The following is a 25,458-nucleotide window of genomic DNA, read 5'->3' as shown; positions in this document are numbered from 1 at the left end:
GATGTACTACATGGAGAACGTAGTGAGCATATATCATGGAGGTACCGTGGAAAGGGATGACTATGGATGTGTTAAGTTTGTTTCCATGCAGTGCGAGGTTGTGATATTTGATGAGAAACCCTCGTTTAGTGAGTTGCTCGCAAGGGCTCGGGAGGAGCTACATTGTCATGGAGATGATGAAATCACAGTCGAGGGCATACTTCATCTAGGTTCCCCTCTCAACATTCAAAGGAAGATGGTCCTAATTCAGTGTGCAGGCCAATGGGAAAAATATGTGAGAACGGTTATGAATGATCATTCCCCAAGTGTTGAAGTGGTTGTTCGTCGAGTGGGTGTTGATCCAAATCCTCGTCGGTTTTCCCGACCAATGGGTCAACGGGCACACTTCGATCCTCCCGTCCTAGAACCTGTTATGGACGTGGAGGTTGCACCTACGATTCCCGATGCTGAATCTGCCCCCAATGAAATAGTTGGACATGTTTGTCGGATTGTTGATGATGTGGTGGACTCTCCTAATGAGTTCCTTTTCACTCAGAATGATCCGAGTAAGTGTCTTATCAGTTTCTATTGTTGGGAGCTAACCCTATTCATTCCATCAATTTCTTCTTTACTCATATTTGTACTTAATGTCGTAGGAGATATTCCAGAAAATGTGGATGTGCCTCTAGTTGCTGCGCAAGTGCAATGTGGAGATGGATTGTGTGGCTCCAATAGTGTTGAAATTATGAATGATGAAGATGCATACGAGATGGGAGTGGATCTTGATTCTGATGATGATCGCCCTGCTGGAGAGATGGCAGAGAGTGATATTGAGATGTTCAGGCGTATCTTCCCTGGACGTCGTGATCCGATAGTTCACGAGTTTAGCGATCTTACTCTTTCCGATCAGGCGTTTGCAGAAGGACATGATGATGAGCTCCTAGAAGCTCCTGAAGCTAGTTCTAGTATGGTTATTGAGGAGGGAAGGGTATTTAAGGACCTTCCCACATTGAAGAGGTGGTTGCAGGCGTTTGCGGTGATACGGAAGAGACCTTACAAAGTGTTGCATTCACATGTGGAGCACCGTTACACAGTTGTGTGTGACAAGGAACGGTGCCCATGGAGGGTTTGTGCAAGGAAGCAAAATATCACTGGGAAGTGGAAGATCACAAAAGTTGTCGGTCCACACAATTGTGCTGACCATGAGCTTACAGTGAGACATCCGCAGTTAACATCTACCCTAATTGCCAAGCGGTTGATGGGAATATTGAAGGAACAACCCAACATGAAAGTTAGAACAATTATCAGAACCGTTGAGGAGATTTATGGAGGTTATGTGATAACTTATGGTAAAGCTTGGAGGGCTAAGCAGCGAGCGTGGAAGATGATATATGGGGATTAGGAGTCTGGGTACGAGCAGCTGCCAGTGCTTTTTAATGCAATAAAAGCGGTGAATCCAGGCATTCATTATGAGCACATCCCAAAACCAAATGCTTGGAAGGATGGGAGGCAGATATTCGGGCATGCGTTCTGGTGCTTCCCTCAGTGTGTGGAAGCCTTTAGGCACTGTCGTCCTGTTTTCTCTATTGATGGTACGTTTTTGATTGGCAAATACAGGGGCACACTTCTTATAGCCATATCTTGTGACGCGAACAATATGTTGGTTCCTTTGGCATTTGCATTGGTTGAGAGGGAGAACAATTGGGGATGGTTCTTAAGACTAGTCCGGATACATGTGGTTGGGCCTAGAAGGGAGGTTGGCGTCATATCCGATAGGCATCAGGGCATACTTCATGCTGTGCAAGAGCAGATAAAGGGGTATCCACCTTTGCATCATCGTTGGTGTACTCGGCACCTTGCGGAGAACCTTCTTCGAAAGGATGGTGTGAAGGATAATTTTGATCTGTTTTAGGTTGCTGTTCGTCAGCTTGAGGACTATTACTTTCAGCGCAAATTGGAGCAGGTCAGGACCGCAACAAATGCAGAAGGTAGACAATGGCTCGCTGGTTTGATGAGAGATTTGGATAAGTGGACTAGATCTCACGACACCGGTGGATGGAGGTACGAGTTTCAGTGCAGTAACATGGTCGAGTCATTCAATAAGTTGCTGTTGGGGACACGTGGTATGCCTATGAACGCAATCGTTGAATTCACCTTCTACAGGCTTGTTGCATGGTTCAATGAAAGACACGCCAAAGCAGAAGCGTTGCAGGGTGCTGGGGAGAGATGGGCTGAAAAACCAAAGAGACACCTCAGCATTACAAATGAAAGGGCTTCCACACATGAGGTGCAATGTTTTGATCTCGGCACAGGGACTTATCAGGTCAAGCATAGGGACGGGACAACGTCCGACGGTGAGATTCGAGAGTCGAGGATACATGTGGTAGTCCTTCGAGATTTCAAGTGCACTTGTGGTAGGCCAAGGCAGTACCACTTCGTATGTTCTCATTTGGTGGCAGCAGCTAGGCATCGCAATTTCGATATCGAGAGCATGATACCTCATGAGTTCAGTGTAGACACGTTTGTGAGCACATAGAGCCCCTGCTTCGTGCCTTTCCGGGATCCTAGAGAGTGGCCTCCATATGATGGGCCAAAATACGTTGTGGACCCAGCTTACCGTTGGAAGAAGCGTGGAACAAGGAAGAGGACGAGGCATAACATGACTATGGATCAGGTATCCGGAAGAATGAGGCGTGGTAGAGCAACACCATTTCTTACTGACCCAGAACAGAACGAGTGTGGCAAGTGCGGTAGATTGGGCCATAATTCACGCACTTGCAATTGGCAGATTAGTGAGGTGCGACTAGTAGCTCTTTTCGTTACTTCATATGTGTCTTATTCATTCAAATAGTTATGTTTCATTGTAATAGTACCTTTTGCTTGTACATGTCTAACTTTATGTTTCATTGTTTACTAATTTTATTTGTTGTTAACTTTTTGTAGGATGGCGCACTTCCACCTACTAGACCAGGCGTACGACCAGACCCACCGAGGTCGTCTCATAGCGGAAGGGCAGGTAAGAATCTACAGTTGATGATCTAATTTTTGCAAGAGTTGAGGTATTGTTTCTCAGAAATGTCTGACTCTATTTGTTTGCATGCAAGTCCTTCCGCTCCTTCGTTCTAGAGCCCATGATGGGTTTCTGGCGCTGCAGTACGATGACCGCTACACTCCGTTGCTACAGATGGCGGGCCTAGATATCATCTCCTTTTAGGTTCGTCGTGGGCTGCCCCAGTTCAACTCAGCGGCTATAACTGCGTTGGTTGACAGGTGCTATCTTGCTTCTATTGCCTCCGTTCATGTTCAATTTATTATGTCCTTACATGTTGACAAGTAATATTTCTGCAAAATGTAGGTGGTGGCCCGAGACTCACAGCTTTCACCTGCCATTCGGAGAGATGACAGTGACCCTACAGGACTGTCAGAAGATGCTGGGTCTGTCCATTCGTGGCAATCCAGTGACTGGGCCGTGCGTCTCAGAGGGTTGGAGAGCACGAGTGGCAGCCTTCCTTGGGTGAGAGGTTGAGGATCAAGGGACTCGCACATCCGAAGTGCTAATCTCCTGGCTGCGGGAACACTTCGGACACTGCCCCCAGGACGCGGATGCGGAGACAGTTAGGCACTACTGCAGAGCGTGGATCCTACACCTGTTTGCCTGCGTTCTCTTCCCAGACGCTACAGGTGACACTGCGTCTTGGATGTGGACCACTGCCTCACTGACTGGCAGCAGGCGGGTCAATACAGTTGGGGGTTAGTTGTGCTGTGTTTCCTGTACCGGCAGCTGTGCGAGGCGTGCCGTCGGACCTCGGGCTCTACGTCAGTTGGTGGGTGCGTGTACCTATTGCAGTTATGGATGTGGGCCCATCTTCCAGTTGGTCGTCCCGAGATTATGGGTCATCGACCGTGGTTCCCAGGTGAGCCGCTGAGACGACAACCGACATGGGCATATCTTTGGGATCAGGTTAAGGTTGGCCATACGAGGTTAGAGCGTGCGTACCTGGATTACATCACCGAGCTAGACGCGCTCACAGCTCATAGTGTAAGTCAAATTTTTTTTCACATGCTTTGTACTATATTAGTATAACAACTAACATTTTGTTTTGACATGTTGCAGGTAAATTGGCAGCCTTACGAAGGAGAGGACGCACTTCCTTTTGCCGTTAGCGTCATGTGTGCGGCCGACGACGATCTTTACAGGATGAAGTGCCCTCTCATATGTTTCTATGCTGTTGAGTACAACCTGCCTGATCGAGTAGCACGTCAGTTTGGGATCAGCTAGATTTGGCCAACACCTGCGACCTCGACTAGTGTGGAGTTACACAAGTAAGTGTTTTCCTATTTGAATTATTTCCATTACCATTAACTAAATTTTGCCTAGCAGTAACATCTAACATGACGTGCAGTGTGGATCATAAGAAGAAACGGAAGGTCTCTAAGTGGCACGCGTTCCACCGGGCCTACATTGAGGAATGGGACCAGTTCCATGACAACGTGGACGAGAACGACGAGCCGCACACAAACAGTGAGTACAGGCAATACCAGACTTGGTACCAAGGTGCGACGCATCACAGGCTGAGGGTACAATGGACGCAAGATGACTACGCCGACATCCACTCGTCCGACGATGAATACACGGTGTACGACCAAAGTACTCGTGCTGGAAGGCAGATGGAGACAGGACCAATCCTGGATAGGATGGTAAGACAATTGCTTTACTTTTCTATGTTCTATGTTAAGTTACTTAGTGATTTAGTTAGTTAGATAAGGACTTAGTGGCTTATTGACTTAATTTAGTGACTTAGCGTGTAAGAAAGTTAATGACTTAATCATTTATTGCTTTAGTAACTACCGACTTCTGAAAATTTGTTGTAGGGCCGTACGTTCCAAAGCTCGGTTAGAGATATTGAGCATTTCTGTCCTAGAGTTACGAACCCCGAGACACGAAGTTTTCTAGACGTAAGACTCAAATTGTTCTTTCAAATACTTTATTAATACGTTACATTCTTTCATTTAACTAGTTTTTTCACAACAGCGACTGTCTAGTTGGTTTCGCCGTGCAGCTACTCATTGTGGCTGCAGGACTGCCATGACACAAGATGTGCACGTTCCATCCCCACGCGAAGGAGGCGTTGGTACATCTAGGCAAGGCCCCTCAGGGTCGAAAGCAATTGCATCCGAGGATGAGGACGACGACGACGACGATGATGACCAGAGGCCTGAGGAGCTTGGCCCGTCTCAGCTCCACGAGGCTCCCTTGACTCAGCCTACACAGGTTGTAGGCACTAGACTATGTCGCCCACGTTCTCCTTATACTCCAGGCACCGACGCCCTTAGTCACAAGGGTAAGGGTAAGACTAGGAGGCACTGAGGGTACTTATTGTGAACTATGTGGTATATGGACTTTGTGTTATATGGACTATTTGTGTATATGGACTTTCATTCTAAACTATTGTGGATTTTATTATGAATGTGTCATATGCTTGTATATTTGTATTTATGTTCACTATTCATCTCGTAATTTAGTATGGATTGCATCAAAAAGTAGGGGAAATTCTGCCGAAATTTCACTAACAAGTACCCTTTTTATTTTCTGCGGAAATTTCACTAGAGTACAACTTCGAAGTGCATTACATCACAAAATAAACATAGGTCGTCTACCACTTGCATGTCCATACTTAAAGTGCATCATTACATGACAACATAATAAAAGTCTCGCACTAGAAAATATTGTTCATAAATAAACCATAGAACTAGAAACTAACTATGACTACTGAGTGCAACGAGGTCACTTTCCCTTCCTCAAGGCATTGAGATTCTCCTCAATCGCTGCTTTCGCTCGGCGTGCACGCTCAAGCTTCTTCTCCCTCTCCTCCCTGTTCGCAGCAACACGCCTCCATTCCTCCTCTTCCTTGTGCTCCTTTTCCGCAGCCTCCTCTTTGAGCCTCTTCTCCATCATCTCCTTCCTCTTTGCATCCCAGCGCAACATATACTCCAAAAACTCCTTGTCTTCAGGATTGATCTCAGTGTCGATCCACTGCTCAAAATCACATAGCGGTGGAGGGGTCTACAACAAATGCAATTTTTATAAAACAAAAAAAATATGGTCAATAATTATAAGACAACAACAATTCCTTACCAACATGTTAATGCGGCGCTGACGAAGTGTAGGTTCAAACGCAAAGTTGGAACACATCCAATACCTCTGCCTATACGTGGCATGTTCATCGGACTTGGCTACCTTGCAAGGATCACCGCAAAAGCACATAGGCACTGGAACACCACTAGGCAGAGGCAATGGATCGAAGGCATTTCCGGTCAGCTTGGCGCCATAACTACAATTTAGTTTATTTCGTTGTAAGAACAAACGCACTTAACAATAAACCTACAATTAAGATTTTTCATTTCATCCACAACAATGAGCACATAACATAACTACGTGCGCTGGGGTTACCTTAGTTTCTTATCTTTTCCACACCTCGGCATGCAACATTTGCATGAAACCCTAAGTTAAAAAATACAACTAATATATAGCGAATCGATGTGAAAAAAAGCTACGAGGGAGAGAGGATACCTTGCTCTTCAAGATCCACGGATCAAATGAAAGTTTCCTAAGCTAAAATGTCGATTCGTAGTATAGGGTGAAGTAGGGAGAGTAAAAACCCGAGGGAGACAAGAAGGATGAGGAGGAAGTTTCGGCCAGGAAAGAGGGGTGATGCCTTATGTAGGAGGCTTGGCGCCAAGCCTTGGCGCCACGTCAGGTGCCTGGTCAGCGGCGACGGTGGGTACCTTGGCACCATGGAGGCTGGCGCCAAGATGTTGTAGCTTGGTGCCAGCTATCCTGGCGCCAAGCTAAGGGTTCATTTTTGGAATTGGTTCCGCCAGAGGCCTATTTGTGAAAATATTTCGCGAAAAGGGCCAAAATAAAAAAGTCGGTTGGCAAGGTAACAAAACGAGGCTCCCTAGCAAGCACAGCTCGAAATGCCTACACGACCGCCGCCACCACCACCGGCCGCCGCCACCACACACTGCACCACCGGCCACCGCCACCACCACCGCCACCACACACTGCACACACCGCCGCCGCCACGCCCCGCTGCCGCCTCGACCCACCCCCGTCGCCACCACGCCCCGCTGCCGCACGACCCGCCCGCGCCGGCCGCCTCGACCCGCCGCGCCTCGACTCGCTCCCGCCGCCGCCACGCCCCTCCTCCCCGCCGGATCCGGGGAAGAAGAAGGGCACCAGATCCGGCCGGGGAAGAAGGGGAGGGAGGGGCACCAGATCCGGCCGCCACGCCCCGCCCACACCGGCCGCCACCTCGACCCGCCCCCGTCACCACCCCGCGCCGGATCCGGCTGGGGGAGGGAGAGGGGAGGGGAGGAGGTGCGCCGGGGAGGGAGGGAGAGGGGAGGGGAGGAGGGCCGGTTGCCGGTGATGGCCGGCTGCCGGCGGGAAGGGTAGGGAGAGGAGGGAGGGTGTAGGGAGGGGAGGTCGGAGGATACGGGGGGTTTGGAGTGGGGCTCGGGGGGTGTGGTGGCCTGGTGCGGTGAGGAGGAAAGGGGGCGCGGTGGAGTTAGTAGGATATTTTTCAGGTTTGCCGAGTGTCCCCGATTGGGGTACTCGGCAAAGTTTTTTTTATTTTTTCGAGAGAAAAAACTTGTTGCCGAGTGTTAAAAATAAAACACTCGCCAACCTTTTGTTTGCCGAGTGCTAAAAATAAAACACTCGGCAAAACCTTGATTTACTGAGTGTCATTACTTTGTCGAGTGTTTTTCGCGAAACATTCGGCAAAGAGCTCTTTGCCGAGTGCCCGAGGGAATACACTCGGCAAATAAAAATACACTCGGCAAATTAAAGATTTCCCGTAGTGACAGTACCTTTTATTTGCATCGACCGGGTTTGCAGGCTACTACTACTATGCATGTTAATATTAATTTCTAGCTCCTTCCGCACAATTTTCTTTTTTTTCTGATAAAAAAACTATAATGCCCCGTTTGGATCCCTTAAAAAGAAATTGGAATCTATCCATTGGAGTAGGCTATTTGTCTTGGAATGTGTCGTTCCATTACTTTTTAAAATTTAGATATAAGGCTATCTTAAACTCATGGGTGGAAGATGGGAATTGATTCTATAGATCCTCATGCTATATTTCTAATGTGTAACTTATAGCACGCTCTTTGACTCGCTTCCCTATAGTATAAGTGCAGTACACAAGTATCTCTCCCATATAGTCAATAATAATATACAAATATATTTCACATACAACTATATTAGCTTAATTACTTTGTGTCTAAATTATGATTATTAGAATGAAATTCAATTCCAAGAATCCAATCGGAACCTAAATACTTTTTAATTTGGTTTTATCCCTATGCATGGGAATCCCATGTCAGAGGGAAACATCCATCTTTTTTTTAGGCCGGGAAACATCCATTCTTTGAAGCATTTAACTTGGTATTATCCCTATGCACGGGAATCTCATGTCGGAGGGAAACATTCATCTTTTTTTTAAGGGCCGGAAAACATCCATCCTTTGATCGCTCGCCCACTAGTCACTTCTAACCAATGTTTGCAAGGGAGGACAAGAATGAACAAGAGCAGTTGGCAAGGCAACAAAACGAGGCTCCCTTGCAATCACAGCTCGAAATGCCTAGCCTCCACGAGGAGCGATCCCACTACTGGCCGTGCCCCGGCCCGCCGACCCCTACCTAAAGGCTAACGCATTGCATCGTGTGTCTCCACTTCTAGGAAGGTAACCGATCGCGTCGGATAGGATCGTAACGACACCACCGGCACCCCCAAGACGTATCATAGGAAAGCTGGCGTGGACGTGCACGGGGGACGGGTGTGACAAAATCCCAACACCGGCCGGACGCCGCCACACCCGGGTCGGAGGTGGCGACACGGGCCGGGGTCACCGGCCTGCCTCTGCCTGCCATCCCGGCTCCCGCGCGAGCGCCCCGTAGTGCGCGGGCCGCGGAACGCACGTGCGGATGCCGCGTGCGTGAGCGCGGATGGAAAAGCTGGAGGGCAAAACCAGAAAAAGGAAAAAGGGGTCGCCGGCCGGCAAGCGAAAACATTCTCCCCGGCTGGACCGACGGCACCGCGGGCCGCGCGGGCGCGTGTTTTTATGCCTTTCGGCCGCATGTGGCAGAGCATGCCGTGCCGTGCGATGTGAGATTATCGGTCTGGAGCGCATTTGCTGGGTTTCCTGATTATTTCCTCGTCCTAGAAATAGCGTGCGTGCAGTACGCGACGAGCCGGACGGCGACATTGCCTGGCTCGTTTTAGTACTCCGTACGTACTGAGCACTGCTATGGTGGTGACCGGCGCGACGCGCACCGACACGACCGGGCTGACGTGGCTTTCACCTTCACCTGCCGCGGCCCGGATGCCAATGGCATGCATCAAACTTCTCTCTGGAAACCTTTTTTCAGAAAAAGTAAAAGAAAATTCCTAGTACCGTTGTGTAGCAGCTGCCAGTCCAAATAAAAAGTGGTACACTCTCGGTCATAACGAGCTAGTTCAACCTTAGATTTCTTTTTCGAATTTAAAATATGGCTGATTTGGACGGAGGAACCAATCATTCGTGTTCGTTTGGGCGTCTAACAGGAATATGCGTTGCTTTCAGCTCAAGACATGTGCCGGCGCAGTGCGCACCATGAATTGGCATCCTCAATAATCTACTTCCCGAGCCCTTGTCACCGGATGACAATTGGCACCGCTTTAGAAATTCTAAGCTCTTGAGGAATCGGCTGGTCACATTAAACTACCGTTTCCTCCGTTTCAAATTATAAATCGGCTGGTCACATTAAACTACCGTTTCCTCCGTTTCAAATTATAAATCGGCTGGTCACATTAAACTACCGTTTCCTCCGTTTCAAATTATAGGTCATTTTGATTTTTCTAGATTCATATAATGTATCTAGATCTGAATCTAAAAAAATTAAAACGATCTATAATTTGAAACGGAGGGAGTATTACGGAAGAAATGGATGTCAAAATAAGGAATCAGTATAGAGATTTCCAATAAACCCTCTCTTTATTAATAAAACGGACCGTGCCATTTCAGATTTTTATTCCAAACCAGCATCAAAGAAACTATATTGAAATCTTACTAATTGGAGACTTTGCTTGAAGTCTCAATATCCATCCTCACAATCGTATTACAAATCGTCACAAAAATAAAAGAAGACATATATGGCCATTAATTATTTGTTATACTTTAATAATCATTGTATATATTATTTTCTAAATTTTATTCACCTATGAAACTATAAAAATAGTCTAAAATAATTCCTAGCCTTCATCTACTCACGTACCTTCGTCATTATTTAAAACAATCTATTATAACCCATAAATTTGCATATAAATTACCTATGTGTTATTATACACAAATCCTAAGCCTTATACATTCACTTCTAGATTACCACTCCTGCCATTGTGATATACAAAAACTAACTCAAGGTCAACAAGAACCGATGTGCATATCTGTTTAACTATTTTAATGTCAAATAGATGGCTCAAGCAAAGATTTTAGAGACCTCAAGATTTTAACCAAACACATGTCAAACATAAAAGAAGTTACAGTACAAAAGGAAACATTATTAATGAAGATGGAAAAGCATATGGAGTAATACGATCACAGACAAATAAAGTTAAGAAAACACCTATATAAGTATTAGAAAATGAACAAAAGATTTTTCAGGGGGTGAATTATGATTAGCAATACCCCACATTTAATTAATCCCATTATTAGAAATCCAGTTAGTAGCTATTTTGAACAAATCCCGAAACTCCTAACAAATATATTCTTAAAAATACTAGCCCATGTATGAACACGAGATGATAGACTAGTTTATTCCCAAATATACCGGCTCACAAAAAGATGGGAAAGGAGAGACTCAAGTGATGAGATAGAAGCTCGATATTTGAGTGGTCTGAACAACAAATAGCCCATGAATTTTTTATGGGCCTTCCATACTCAACAAATAGCCCATGAACTTATATGGCTTTTGACCCCGAAACAAGTTAGGGGCTTGTACCGAAGCCCAGCAAATATACTGTCCAATCATTTTGGGCCCTTTTATCCATAACTGACACCCGCTTGCTAACAAAACCAAATCACATACATGATCGTTACGATAACTAGTCACTAATACATGTAATTAATTGTACGTAATCACATTAACATATACTGCTAGGTACTAAGTCACATGGAGTAGCTAGCTAGCTAGCTCATCCTGCTATATGGTACGGTAGCGTACGTACAGTACGTGGCTTATGATCACTGTGATAAATTAATATACTCCTCCCATTTTAAATTACTATTTATTTTATTTTTTTAGATTCATAACTTTTACTATGTAGCTAGATATATGGTATGTCTAGATACGTAGCAAAAATCATATATCTAGAAAAATTAAAATAAATAGTAATTTAGAACGGAGGGAGTAACCAGTAGCCTCGCCCTTGTTGTGCTCCAGCTGCACTAGCTAGCTCTCGTCGTCGTTGCTGTAGCTGCTGCCATAGAAGAACATGCTACTTGTACCACCGGCACCATCGCCGCCGCCCGTCACACTAACCAACGGCTTCGCCTCGTCGTCGTAGCAGCCGGAGGTGGCGGCGCTGTACTGTTGATTCAGCTGGTTAGCGGCGCCGGCGCCGGCGCCGGCGACCAGCATTGCCTTGTGATGGTCCTCCTGCAACTGGAAGCCGCCCAAGATGAAGCTCTCCATGCCAAGCCCCTGCCCATGGACGCCGCTGCTGGTGGTGACGGTGGCGCAGAGCTCGTCAAAGTACAGGCCAAGGCCGCCGTCACTGTCCAAACATGACGTGCTCATCGTCTGATGCTCGCCGTTGAGGAGGCCGCCGTGGCTGCCGGCGGCTGCGGCGGCGGAGAGGAGGGACGTCGAGCTGTTGCAGGAGCCGTAGCTGCTGATGTAGTGGTGAGAATAATCATGAGGGGACGAGAGGTGCTGGAGAGACAAGGGACAGGCAGCTTCTGGCGGCGCTGCTGGTGCTGACGCGGTGAGGAACAAGAGCTGCTGCTGCTTCATGGAGCTGCAATGGTTGTGCATGTGGGTGGTGTAAGGCTGAACGCCATGCATGAGCTTCTTCTTGAGCTTGGTGTTCCAGTAGTTCTTGATGTCGTTGTCCGTCCTCCCAGGGAGCTGTGCTGCGATGATCGACCACCTGCATGAATTATCATCGTTTCGTGCAATATATATATAAATGCTCATTCACGGCACCCATACACGAAGAAATATCTCATGTTTTGCTATTTGTATAGAATGATTGATCAATAAACACACAGTTTATATAATTTAAAACTACGCACGTACTACCTGCTGCCTATGGTAGCGAAGAGGTTGCAGATGATCCTATCCTCGTCATCAGAGAAGTCACCATGCTTTATGTTTGGCCTCAGATAGTTGAGCCACCGCAGCCTGCAGCTCTTGCCGCACCTCTTCAGCCCTGCAATGCAATTTGCTTAATTAGTTATTACATGTTGCCTCAGATAATAGTTGTTGCTGATCGTGATCGAGACTAAAAGCAAGCAAGCATGAAGCGCATGCATGCTACTCTGCTGAATGGTGAACTTGTTGGTTACCAGCTTTGTGAGGGAGAGCAATCCAGTTGCCGCCGGTGCCATGCTTGTGGATGTACTCCTTGAGCTTGATGTCCTCCTCAGGTGACCAGGGCCCTTTCTTCACAGTCGCCTTGTCGCAGCATGGAGCCCTCCCCATGTCCGACGGTCTCTCTCCTCGTATGGCGCTGCAGGCTTCTTCTTGATCTTCCTGCACTAGCTAGCAAGAGCTTAACTACTACACTCAGCTCGATCCTTCCTTTGAGATTGCCTGCTGGCTGTTCTGCCTCGCTCAGACTCTTTATTGACAGTGACAGAGATGGTACTCATGCGAGCTTTTCAATCTCTCTCAGTCCCATCTGATCTCATCTCTCCTTCAGTTCGCATATGAGCAATTTGGCATTATTGCTGATATGATTTGTATATCATCAATCAGTACTCATATGGATTGCACTCTCTGCCCATGTCGTCTAAAAAGACCATAAACGCCTGTACGTGTGACGTATCATTACTACAGTACTGGTAGCAGCTAATTAAGCAGCTGCTAGGTTATTAAGACCATAATACTCAGCAATCCACATTACACATAAAAAAGGAATATTGATAGATGCAGGAAGTGAGATATTGGCACAGAAGATTATTGAGCACTGCTTTGGCAGCAGGGCTATGGCTGTGAAAAGGCTCCGGCTGTGGCTCCTCTGGTGGAGTAATTTTTTTCGCTTCGACTTATCTGGTTAGAAAAACATGTGCCAAAATGGCTTCTCCTAAAGATAGGCAAAAAGAGGTAAAATATCTATAATACCCTTTCTTTTTTCCTTTTCCTTTTCTCTTTTTTTCCTATCATTCCTTCCCCTCCTCTCTTTCTTATCCATTTGCCTCCCGAGACACCGCCACCCGTCACCCCTACCTCGCATGCTCCCTCACGCTGATGGTGCCCTCCAGCCGGCGGCGGCACCCTCCGAGCCCACCTCATCCCCCCGGTCGCCGGCGCCCTCCAGCCTCTCCTCATCCCCCATGTTGGCGACACCCTGCGGCGCGCCTCCTTCCCATGCCGACGACACCCACCTGCTCCCCCACGCCGGCGACACCCTCCCAGCCCGCCTCCTCCCTCGCGCTGCTGATGCCCTCTGACCTCGCCTCATCCCCTATGCCATCGGTGCCCTCCACGTCGCCTGCTTCCCCGTACCGCCGACATCCTCCAACCCCACCATGGAGGGGGCAAACCAAGGACTTTGGCCCTATGGATGAGATGGAGCCGCGGGGAGCTGATTTTTTTGGCTTCATCTCCATCGATTCGCTCCAGAGAGCGGGAAACGTGGGGCTTCCGTCGTGGAGCTATTTTGCTCACGCCCCTTTGTTAGGGCTTCGCCGGAAGCCGTTTGGGAAGCCCTGCCAAAGGGAGCCTTAGTACTGTATGCAAATGAATTATATTAAGAGACACCTTAATACCAGCTATTCTCCGACATTTGTGATCCTTTCTAGCTCATTAATTAATTTCCATCAATAGTTTAATTTTAAATATTTGGGGGCATCACCAGCACTTAACCAACTACATACTGTTACCGCATTATGGCCTGTTTGTTTCCCTCCTAGATTATATAAGCTGGATTATGGTCCAAGGGTAGGAGGGTAAAAGATTATCAGGGGACCACATAGCTTATTTCAGATTATATGTGGTTCCAAAATGATATTTTACCATAATACCTATGATCCACAATCCAACTTATATAATCTAGATGGATTATAATCCCAAATAAACAGTGCCTTAGTTTTCATGCTATATTTAGAAATAAAATAATAAATCATAGCTTGAACTATTATAACTACATAGAGGACGTTTCTTGAATTTTTATACGGGCTTATGTGTAATTGTACGCTATAGGTTGCGAGCATATATATACCGAAGTGTATGGGCAGATTGTTTACTGAGGAACCATATGATCGAGGTGTGCTATGCTTGAGTGATTATTGCCACTGTGCTGAAATGGTTTGAGGTTTTTGGGATTGGATGAGAGCATGTTATTTAAATATATATTGTTTTGCATGTTTATGATTTGATACTAACTGGATATGGTGAAAGTTGGAAATATGGTGGTCAATGCTGAGCTACACGATCAGAGGTAGTCTCCAACATGATGGAACTCTCGGGAAAAAAGAACCAGAGCCCCCGCGTCGCTCCCATCGGGGCGACACGGGCGGAGCCCAGCGCTGCTGCCCGCGAGGCCCTCCCAATCCGCCGTTCTTCTCCCTTGTCGCCGCCGGAGTGGCTCGCCGGAAGCCCGTGCAGCCACCGGGATGGCGGCAGTGGGGCCTCTTTAGAGCGGGGTCATCTTCTTCTGCCATTTGTGGTTTCGTGGTGGCTCAGATTCCGGTAGCTCGGGCAGCCGGCGTGGACGGGGCTGCTCGGATCCATGGCCAACAGCGCCGGATCCGGCGGAGGCACCCCCGGAGAGTCTTGGATCTGCGGCGGCTTGAACAAGGTGCGACGGTTGGGGGTGCTTGTTGCCGTCGGCGCCGGGGTGTGCCGCAGCGAGTCGCGACCGGCAAGAGCGCGCCTGGGGTTGGCGTTGGAGTGCGGATGCAGCGCGGCGACGATGCAGCGGCCGTGCAGCGCGCAGCGTCGAGGGCAGGCGCAGCACAGGAGCAGCTCCAACTTCGGCTGCGGCCGGATGTGGCGTCAAGGCTGCCGGATCTGGCCGCCCGCAGCTGACCATCGTCGAGTTATGCGGCAAGGGATGGTTCAACATTTTGAGATACTATACAACATTTTGGGATGTAAATTAAATATACCGATTATGAATTCAAAGCAAGCTAGATTTTTCCTCTTTCCTATGGAAATTTTAATACGGCCCGTCCAAATTTAAAACACATTCAACAAACTTATTGTTGTGAGCGGTTCCCTTGAGCTACTCTACGTAAATATAAATACATTATTGCCGCTAACATGAGTACCATGTACGTGACACGTACGTATCTAAGTACATGAGAGTGCGCTTGGTTGGTACGTAAATGTAATAATAACTCGTGACGTTTAACACAGAAGAAAACGTAAATGCCAGGACAGATTAATTTTACGCAACAAGCTAAGGGGTTAATAGTACGTTTCGTACTACAAGCTAAAGGTACTTATCCATCAATTAACATTAACAATATGATAAAAAGCTCCGGCCATCCCCTCCCATGCATGGTCGATCCACTCACGCTGAATTTTTCCTTTTTCCTCGGATCCAATCACCACCGACAAAGGAAAAAAAAGCATTCGGCGGAGGTCCTCTCCTCGCCCTCTGCTGCGTACCTCGACTCCACAAGCGCCACCTCCCACACCAGCATATGGTTGAGCATGTCGTCGATGAGGAAGTGAAGGATTGGAGCTCGACAATCGGCATCTATGTTACGTCATTTATGATGGTTCGGCTGCAGCCTAGAACAACGCGTAGCAACGCAGCCATGGCGGAGGCTCCAGCCAGTGGCGTGTTTGGTGGTGCGACGGCTCGAAGGAGATGCCTTGAAGGTGCGGACGCTCGCATGGTGACAGCAATACTAACTCTGGGCTTGGGATTGGGGCTCTGCTGGTGGGTGGTTCTTGCTTGCGTGGAGGTGAGTTGCGCAAATTGTGACGCTCTACTCGAGCGCAGAGGAAGGGAGCTGATGGTTTGCTTCTTAGTTCATGGAGAAGAACAATAGAAAAGGAGAGCTGTTATTGGTTGCTTCAGTGGAGAAGGAACAAAGAGAAGGAGATGGCGTGCTGAAATCATGGGCGCTGGTATGCAGCTCGGGGAAGAAAAAGAAAATGCAGCTGCTGTTGCTTGGTCGGTGGGGAAAAAAAGCAGGGAGGAGAGATGGAGATGACACGTGGGCCCTATATGCTGGATTTAAGTCATAGCATAGTCGGCATGCCACATATGCAATTTAACTCAAATCATAAAGATTTAGGGACTCATATGGTACAATTATCAAGTTTGGGGACTGATTACGCATCTTGCGAGTTTGGGGATCGGGACGACACATCGCTACTCGTTTAAGGACCGGCCGTGGATTTTACTCTAAATCTAACTAGTTTCCTCTTCATGCGTATATTTTTTCCTAATTTGTATGAGATGTTTTTCGGTAGTGAAGTGGCTACAATTTGAAACGAAGGGAGTATTAAGGATAAATTAATAGAGCGATCGAGACCCAATGCTAATTTACCATCGCCTGTAACCTTTCGAGCGAGCGGTCGATGAAGGCCCGCACACGATAGCATATACCAGCCTGTGTCTACCCGACCTTTTCCCTTCTCTTTTTTCAAACCATTTTCCTTCGCACTTCTTCTAGATCTGTCCATTTTTGGAATTAGTTCCGTCAGGGACCTATTTGTGAGAATATTTCGCAAAAAGGGTTAAAAAATAAAAAAGTCGGCGGCTGCCCCACGGCCGATCCAAGCAGCAGCCCTGCTAGGGCCTGCCCCGCGAACGGCGGCCCCACCACGAGCTTGGCGGCACCACGGCTGAGTGCGCCGAGCTGGCTGTACTCCCTTTTTTTATTTTTCAAGTTTTTTCCAAATTTTTGATTCAAACATTTTCTTTTCAAATTTTTGCTATCAAGATTTTCCTGTTGAAATTTTTGTCTAAAAATTTTTGTTCCTAACTTTTGCTTCCAAGATTTTTCTTTCTGTAAGTTTTGTTTCAAAATTTTTGCTTCCAAGATTTTCTTTCAGAAACTTTTTGTTTTCAAACTTTTGGTTCATAATTTTTGCATCCAGATTTTGCTTCAAACGTTTAATTCTTTCATTTAATTTTTTTTTATTTTTGCTAAAAATATTTATTAACTTTCGGTAACATTTCCTTGGTGGTGGATGGGTGATTAGCGCTTCATGCGACGGGTCGTGAGGTGCGCGGAACATGAAAATGAAAGGGACTGCAGAAAGACCATGCACGGAGCTCGTAAAAGGAAAGGAATCATCTGATCAGCAGAACTATCGGGTGATCGGAAATTGGACAGTAAATTAGTTGTTATTCATATATATTAATTATTAAATGGAGAAACGAGCCAGCAGTTGATGTACTGCTGCTATATGGACGGAGCATGTGCGCGATGTAGGCTATGAAATCTGGAGCACGCGTTATTAAATGAAGCTCGAGGCTCGTGATCTACTCGTATTCAGCTTGTCTTAATCTTGTTTCAAGATGGCTCGAATTTTAAATAAACCAAGCTCAATTTTGATACAAAGCTCGCGAGCCGTTTGAGTTTGAGATAAAAAAAGGCTCAAGTAAGTTTATGCTTTTCTACCAGCTATGACTCTGCGAGGTGTACGTACTTAGATCAATTGCATTGTCTAATACCCAAAGTCTATAAACGAGATAATAATTCAAGTCTAATTACTATTAATTAAGTTTATGATTGATAAAATTAATGCTCGTGAACCAAGATCGGCTCGAATTAGAAACAAACCAAGCTCAGTAGATTCAGACGGTTGTAAGGCTCGCATCGAGCTTCCACGCTCGACGCTCTGACAAGCTCAAACTTGAGGTGATGAGCTCGCTCGAGCTCAGCTCAACCCTACCAGCAAGCAATTAACAAATTCAACAGCTGCTTCATTACTGTACCTAGTACTTACAGCCTGTTTATTTTCCTCCTAGATTATATAGGCCTTGTTTGGAAGAAAGGGGCTAAATTTTAACCCGGGATTAAACTTTAACCCCCTCAAATGGAGTGCTAAACTTTATCCCATTTGAGTGTTTGGATGAGGGGCTAAACTTTAGCACCTGTATTGACAAAAGACCCATTTACCCCTACTTTCTCTCCTCTCCTCTCCTCTACCCCTCCTCTACTTCTTCCCTCTCAACTTCTTCCTACCCGTCGCCGTCGTCGAGCACCACCATCATCGGAATCGAAAACCACCTCTTTTCCCCTTCCGGGTAAGCTTGAACTTGCCGCCGACGATGCGGTCCATGCGCGCGCTTCCGGTGAGGTGAATCACTTCCGTGTAGCACCATCAGGTCCGCCACCGAACACATGTACTCGGCGCCTACCTCCCCCTTGGCCCGCTTCACGAGCTCCGTGGCGTGCCCCAGAGGTCGCGCAGCGAGGTCCCCGACTGTCGCCACGGCCACCGGGAAATGAAGGTACGCCAGATCCAGACCCTCCCCTGTGGCGGCGAGCACGGCGGCGGGGCCGGCGGAGGCCGCAGGGGCGGGCGGAGGTGGCGGGGCCGGCCGAAGGGCGGCGGGGTGTTGTGGGGGAGGAGAGAGAAGAGTGCAGGGAGGGAGGCAACGGGGGAATAAAGGGTAGCGGGGAACACTTTTAGGCTCTTTAACCCATTTTAGCATCCCTTGGAGGGGCTAAAGGATTTGGAAGGCTAAAGTTTAACCCTCCTATTTTAGCTCTCCTATTTGGAGCAGGCGGCTAAAATTTAACTAAAATTTTAGCTCTACTTTAGTCCCCCCAAACACCCTCATGATCTAGATTATGATCCTAAATGATATTTTATAATCCGGTAGATTATAATCCTTAACGGCCTACTCTACGAGCGAGCCTGATAATAAGTACGTTTTCTTGTTCATATATTTATGCCGCATATTTGTACGAGAGAACGTACGTTACAGTACCGCTGGTCGGTGTTGTTGGTACTAGTTAGGACGTACGTACATATATACAAATCAAATGAGGCTTTCTAATGCGAGCTACTAGCTGAATCTGGGCTTGATTCTTATGGTAAATTTTTTTCTTTGACAAAAGTTACTGCGTAAGTGTAATGACATGTCCGGCCACTTAAATTCTTATTCCAGTCCTGCACACTCCACTGCACCACAGAAGCTACTGCTTGTGCTACTAGGGCCCATCTTAGCCGCTAATGCCACAGTGTGGGGCCGTCTGGCAGCCCACCATCTGTCGTGATTCGGGCCCATTTAGGAGCATTTAGGATGGAATGAATCCCTCATCAAGCAGTAAGATCATTCAAGGAGCATTGAAATTCTTCATTAAAGAAGAGGATGTCAAACTTGGACTCATCTATGGTCAGGTGCAAACAAATTCGAGAGTTAGAAATTTTGAAAATTTGGACCTTACTCCATTTGCCAGAAATTCTCCCAACCAACCGAGAGGAAAGCTTCTTCAAAGTCACTGAGGAAACCGGTTCTTATGAGCAACATCAGTTCAGAGGCCCAAGCATGCTCAAAGGTACATCGCTTCAATGCTTTGAAGATTTCCCTTTCTCGATCAGTGGCGAGGACGCTTTGCTCCTACGGGGTCAAAACCCCGTGTCCTTGTGGTTGCGTGTTCTCAGCAAGTCGGCTCCCCTCGAGCGAGTCTGCTTGGCTTCCATGAACGGCAATAAGATAAACTGTACTTAAAAACAGTTCTTTGAATAATGAATACCCGTCATATTTATTTCAAAATACAGACGGTAAGGGAAGCAAACATCAGAATACTTCTTTAGATACTTCTGACCCACCTGAAGTAGAGGTAATTTATACTATCTCCGTTCTTAAATATATACTATATGATTTTTTACTCAAAGTTTGACCAACAATATTTATTTAATCAATTAGTTTGGTAAAATGAAATGAGCATCATTAGATATAACACCAAAATTGCTATTAACTTAACTTGTAGACCCGCAGTGAAGACAGCAGAAGTGAGAGGAAATAAATTGATCAATCTCTCTCACCTTGACTTTAAGGATCGATAGACAAATGAGAAGAAGCAGCAGACCGACCGAGGTGATAGTAGGCACTTGTCTGCGGATGCAGCATCATCAAGATTCTCATGCATCTCCTCTCCAAACTCCAAAGACCACCAAATCAGTGGTGTAGATCGACCGATGATGTGAATCTTGATGATGCCACGCCCGCATACACCGACTGTCGTTATTGCTCCATGATCCTCATATCATGAACTAGAGGAAGAGAGGTGAGAGAGGAAGAGAGGTGAACGATGGCAATGGTGGTGGGTGAAGCGGCGATGTGATCTATATATCTACTGGTTTAACCTTTTGTCCTAATTTATCATCTCAAACCATTCGAGTTATCGTATCTACTCCATAGTAAATTTATATCTACTGATTTGAGACGATAAATTAGGACGAGAGGTTGTCATGGTGTCCGAGGACTAGTTATGGTTATACCATAATTGATTTACATTATAATAGTTGTGATGTGTGTGTCTATATATATATATGATGTTATTACTAGACATGATGAGCAGTTATATAGCTGCTGCTGAAAGCATGCAGGATGCCAATATAATTAGGATGCGACGAGGTCACGAGAGTGAGTGATCAGACGAGCTGAATATACTGATTATATATGTGATGGTGGTGATTCGTACAACCGGCACCGATTAATCAAATCGTTAATCCACTGTTATGGAGTGGAGGCAAGGTGAGTTGGCCGGTGCGTGTTGTGCTCCGCTCCGCTGCCAAAAGCTGCCGGGGGGCTGGCTGCATTGCATGGCGCGCCGCCTGGGGCATGGGCACAGGGCACCTGATGACGTGGATGGGACCCACACGCCATGTTTTCTTGCGTCAACAAGGTCCATGCCGACTTCGACGACGCAACGATAGTTACATTGAACGATGAAGCAATGGATTATCACACTCTGTCTCAAGTCTGAAACAGACCAAGCTTAGGCATCTCCCATTCCCCCAGAAGAGTCGGCAATGATCCGTTTTAGCCTAATTACTTAAAAAGGAAATCCTAACGTTAGCAACCCATTGCTGGCGCGCTCCCAAAAATTCTAAAGCGCCTGTCTCTTGTTGCATGCTCTCCTCTGCGGATACTGCTGATGAGGTGCCGTCCACTTGCTGGGCAGGAATCAGCAGGCTGCACGCAGGCCTTAGAAACCTTCAAAACCACAGAGCTTGTCGCAAGGACCAACTTGATGGCCTTTCCACCTCCGTCATTTTGTTCTACCAAATTGATTGTTATTTTCATACTTTCCATATATCTAGAAGTTCAAACGTATCACATTGTAGGTACTCATTTAAATACTTATATGCGATTTTTTACGGACTATTCCCAATACATTATTACTTTATCATTTCCTTTAAAATTATCGTCTTACATGAATAGAAAAGCGATACAATCCTTCCCACGCATGGTGCCTTGATATAGTTCATCAAACAATTGATTATTGCATAATGTATGCCTATGACAATAGACACAAAACTAGTGTCAAGGAAACAAGTTTATCCTAGTTGTATTGTGCACTTCTTGTTCAATGGATCTCCTTATTAATTCTGTATAACTCAACAATAATACTACAAAGCAGATCACTCGATGTGCATGGGTTCTACACATGTGAAGTACTCTCTGTTTCATTTTGTTTAACAAAGAAAATATGAGTTCAAAGAAAAAAAACTATATAAAATAACCACCCACACCCTACGAAATAACATGATATAGCACCAATCACACCACCCCGGCAGGTAAAAGAGACGGGAACAAAAGTCAAGCAATCACACTCGTTAATTTGCACCAATCCGATCCACTTTCTCTCGTGACAAATTTACAAAATCACAACATGCCGTACTTCAAAAGACAACTCTCAACCGACAAAATGCCTCAGATAGTTTCATATTTTCCTTTGCGATTTATGCTAAAAAAAGACAATACGTCTTTGCAACCAGCCTGCCAGGCGATCAGAATCAGCTACCTCTCATCAGGAGCCACAGGCACGGGTGGTGATCCCTTGTACGTCGACACCAAGTCAGGAGCACTCCGTGGCCGTGAACGGAATGAGTCGCTCAGGGAGCGCTTCCACTTCCTAGCGGCATGCCGCTTGCTGCTTGTGCCAGTAGGGAGTGCTGAAGAAGTAGAGCGTGCAGTCTCTGGAACACCTGCATCAAGTTTCGCTTGGTGTTTCCTTGGCGTGCTGTGGCTTCGTTGATTGCCATCCAAGAACCTGCCGTTCGATGATTTGCTTAAACCACTATAAAACATGCCATCATCAGTTAAATAGCCATTCTCCATGCTGTCTCCCATCGCCAGGTCATCATACTCCTCATCAGACCTGTTGCAATCCTCATCAACAGACCCTTCCATCTGCGATGCAAACATCCACAAATATGCTTATAATGGGAGCCAGAGCACAGAGTGCACAGTGCTGTGAAGCAACTACAGGGGTCCTTTACCTACTATTTAAGAGGATCAACAAACAAAAAGGCTGTAACAATCCAAATAAAGGCGATATATAGGCTGCTTTGTCTCACCTCCTCATGGATCTCCCTGTTGTCTACTTCACTGAGATCCTCGTCGCTCCCTGAATTAGGCTGAACATCAGCTTCTTCTTCCTCTTCTTCATCGCTGCCAGATGCTGCTGACGACTCTTTGATCTAGCGCCAAAAGGTATAAATATAATTTCAAAATTAAACACTAGCGTTGCCTTTCTCTTCAATGGAAGATCAGTAATCACAAAAATAAGACAAATCAACACAACCATGGTACAAGCAGTAGTTAGTACCTCTTTACAGTGCCCATCGGACTTCTTAGGAGAACCAGATGAAGATGGAACATGTCTGCTACTACCTTCAGTAGCATTGGTCCATGATTCATCGGCATTTCCAGCTTGACTTGTACAGCCTGTATCAGTAGGCCACGCACTTATCCCAAAGGTGCCAAACTGCAGATTGACTGACTCTGCTCTTCCAATGTTTAAAGGTCCATAAATTGGATTCCCTACAGATTTCTGAGTACTGTTGTCAGAACTGCATTTTCCATCACCACTGGACTCAACTGGCCAAGCCTTGGATACAGATCCATCGACGTTAATGATGGCCATGAGCTTTCTTGAGGACCCAAGCCGTTGAATCAATTTAAACATCCCCTTGGAACTCATGGAGTTAGCCACGCACTGGTTTTTGTACTCTTCATTTACTAGAGCCACGGTATTTGTATCAGGGTCATATAACTGATCTCCATTAGCTCGCTTCCGGAGGCAGCTAAAGACAGTGGCATGGATCGAAGCAACACTCCGATCAACATTAGTGTTATTTACCTTGGGAACAAGGTACTTGTCAGCTCGACTGCAGAGGTACTCCTGGATAGTTCTAATGTTGCTGATGTATTTAACATACTTATTTTTCGTTGGGTCAAGTGTCATGTACTTTGCACGTACAGCAAACCTCTCTGTGTGCTTACCCTCATTGGATATGTAGATCATAAAAGGTATAATCGAAGGATGTTTCCTCATTAGACCCATCTGAAACAATTAAAAGGAAATGAGGAATAAACTGGCCATGCCGATCATGAACTTGACAGTTCCACCTTTAATAGCAGCATAGATGTGATATAGTAGGTTTGATATGAGCTAATACAAATCAACAACAAGAATGAAAGGAAAGAAGTCAGCAAAAGAATAGTTTTTTTCAGCAAGCACATACCACAAAATTAAGGCTTAAGTGAACACCCTCAACAACAACTGATTCTTTCCTATCTTCCCATGCAGTAATTAACCGATCCAAACTGTCAATCACCATCTCACTCTGTGCTTTATAACCTTCTATGGCCATTTGCTTCTTCCCAATTGCTTTCCCATCAACTTTTTCAGTTAGAGCCCCACTTTTCTCGTAATCAATATTTGAGCTGCTTGACACGCCTGAGCCCTTTTTAGCTTTCCTTCTAGCTTTTGCTTCAGCAACTGCTACTGGGTCAAGACATTCACCAGCATGATAAGTTGATGCCCAGAGAAGAGGGTTTTCTTTCTCTTCAACAAAGCTCCGCATCATGTGACGTATTGAATCTGTGGAAACTACAGTTGTGATTCCTAACCTGCTTCCCTGTTGATACATTAACATCTCTGTAAGGAGGAAATCAGGGGGAAAAGTAAGCTTTGCCGCATTAGTGCAGTGAACATAATCTAGTTTTGGAAAGAAGATGATTTACTATGTCTAGGTGTTTTCAATACCAGCTATAGAGCAGGATTCAGGAAAAAAGAAAACTGATGTAGAAGAAGCTTCTATTAAGCTATCCAAATCAAGCAAGACAAGGGAGGGGTCACTGTTATCCTGGTGGCATTGACAGACTTCCATGAACTAGTGATCCAATTGTAGTTCATTGCATATTCAAGTCAATCATTATATTCTGACGCTAACAGTCCTCAGAACAGTAGGTCTAAGACAGGTGCTGATAGAAGATATGACATGTCCTAATGGAAGAGAGGGAAAGGAGCAAAAAGGCATACAAGAAAGTAAGGAGGAAAGGAAAATGATGAACAAAAATTCTTACCAGCAGCGTCGAAAGTGTAGACTTGCCGCAACCACTAGTTCCGCAAAGAAGAACTGTGACAGATTCCTTTCGTTCCCGAATCCTAAGGCAAGATGAAGGATTATAAGTGACAGGGGGGAGGACATGAAATGAGCACCTTTAAAGGTTTTCCTTTGAAATATATAAGATCAATGCGGCGGCACTAGAATGCTTGTCAGTCAGAAACAGTTATGGGTGCTAGCTCCAAGCAATTGCAGTGACACATTCTGAGCTCTCGTCCAATAAGCCAGACATACTTTGCACACTAATCACTCTCAAATTTGAGCATGTTATACCGTAAGCTCTCTCATCCAGGAAACCAAGATTAATATACTACTAATGCTAACAAATCAAATCACCATTCTACCGTGCTGTGTTTGGAACTATCTGTCAAGAGCATAGCATTCGTAGATCCGGTTACACATGAGCCGCTGAACGTTTCACAGGGGGTGGGGGTGGGGGGGGGGGGGGGGGGTTTTTTTTTTTAAACAACTTAAAAAACAAAGGGAAAGGTTGGGGTTAATTTAAATATCCGAAAGGAGGGGGGGGGGAGAAGGTTAAAAAAGGAGGGGGACCGGCCCGCCCGGGAACCATAAAATCGCTCCCTTGGTTGGGGGCGCGTTCTTTTTAAAGGGCAAGGCGTCCCCAAAAAAGGCAAAGAAAAAGGCCCC

General features: G+C 46.1%; 2 protein-coding genes across 2 annotated transcripts in view; both read right to left on the bottom strand.

Moving 5' to 3' along the window:
- Positions 1–10,940: 10,940 nt before the first annotated feature.
- On the bottom strand, positions 10,941–12,983 carry LOC101782482 (myb-related protein Hv1). The gene is made up of 3 exons (XM_004956212.4): positions 12,591–12,983; positions 12,325–12,454; positions 10,941–12,172 (listed from the first exon to the last, which is right to left on the bottom strand). The coding sequence occupies exons 1-3, from the start codon at positions 12,724–12,726 to the stop codon at positions 11,473–11,475; spliced, it is 966 nt and encodes a 321-aa protein (XP_004956269.1). The 5' UTR covers positions 12,727–12,983; the 3' UTR covers positions 10,941–11,472.
- Positions 12,984–21,986: 9,003 nt separating this feature from the next.
- The window catches only part of LOC101782906 (P-loop NTPase domain-containing protein LPA1 homolog), a 3,999-nt gene continuing 527 nt past the window's right edge, over positions 21,987–25,458 (bottom strand). Inside the window, 6 exon segments of the mRNA XM_022823756.1 lie at positions 21,987–22,588; positions 22,756–22,878; positions 23,007–23,744; positions 23,926–24,321; positions 24,770–24,863; positions 25,377–25,458. The exon segment at positions 25,377–25,458 is cut by the window's right edge and continues 53 nt beyond it. Coding sequence (XP_022679491.1) covers positions 22,196–22,588; positions 22,756–22,878; positions 23,007–23,744; positions 23,926–24,321; positions 24,770–24,863; positions 25,377–25,458 — 1,826 coding nt within the window. The 3' untranslated portion in view covers positions 21,987–22,195.

The sequence above is a fragment of the Setaria italica genome, chromosome II (genome assembly GCF_000263155.2).
Source record: "Setaria italica strain Yugu1 chromosome II, Setaria_italica_v2.0, whole genome shotgun sequence".
Classification (NCBI taxonomy): domain Eukaryota; kingdom Viridiplantae; phylum Streptophyta; class Magnoliopsida; order Poales; family Poaceae; genus Setaria; species Setaria italica.
This window is presented reverse-complemented; position numbering and strand designations above follow the sequence as displayed.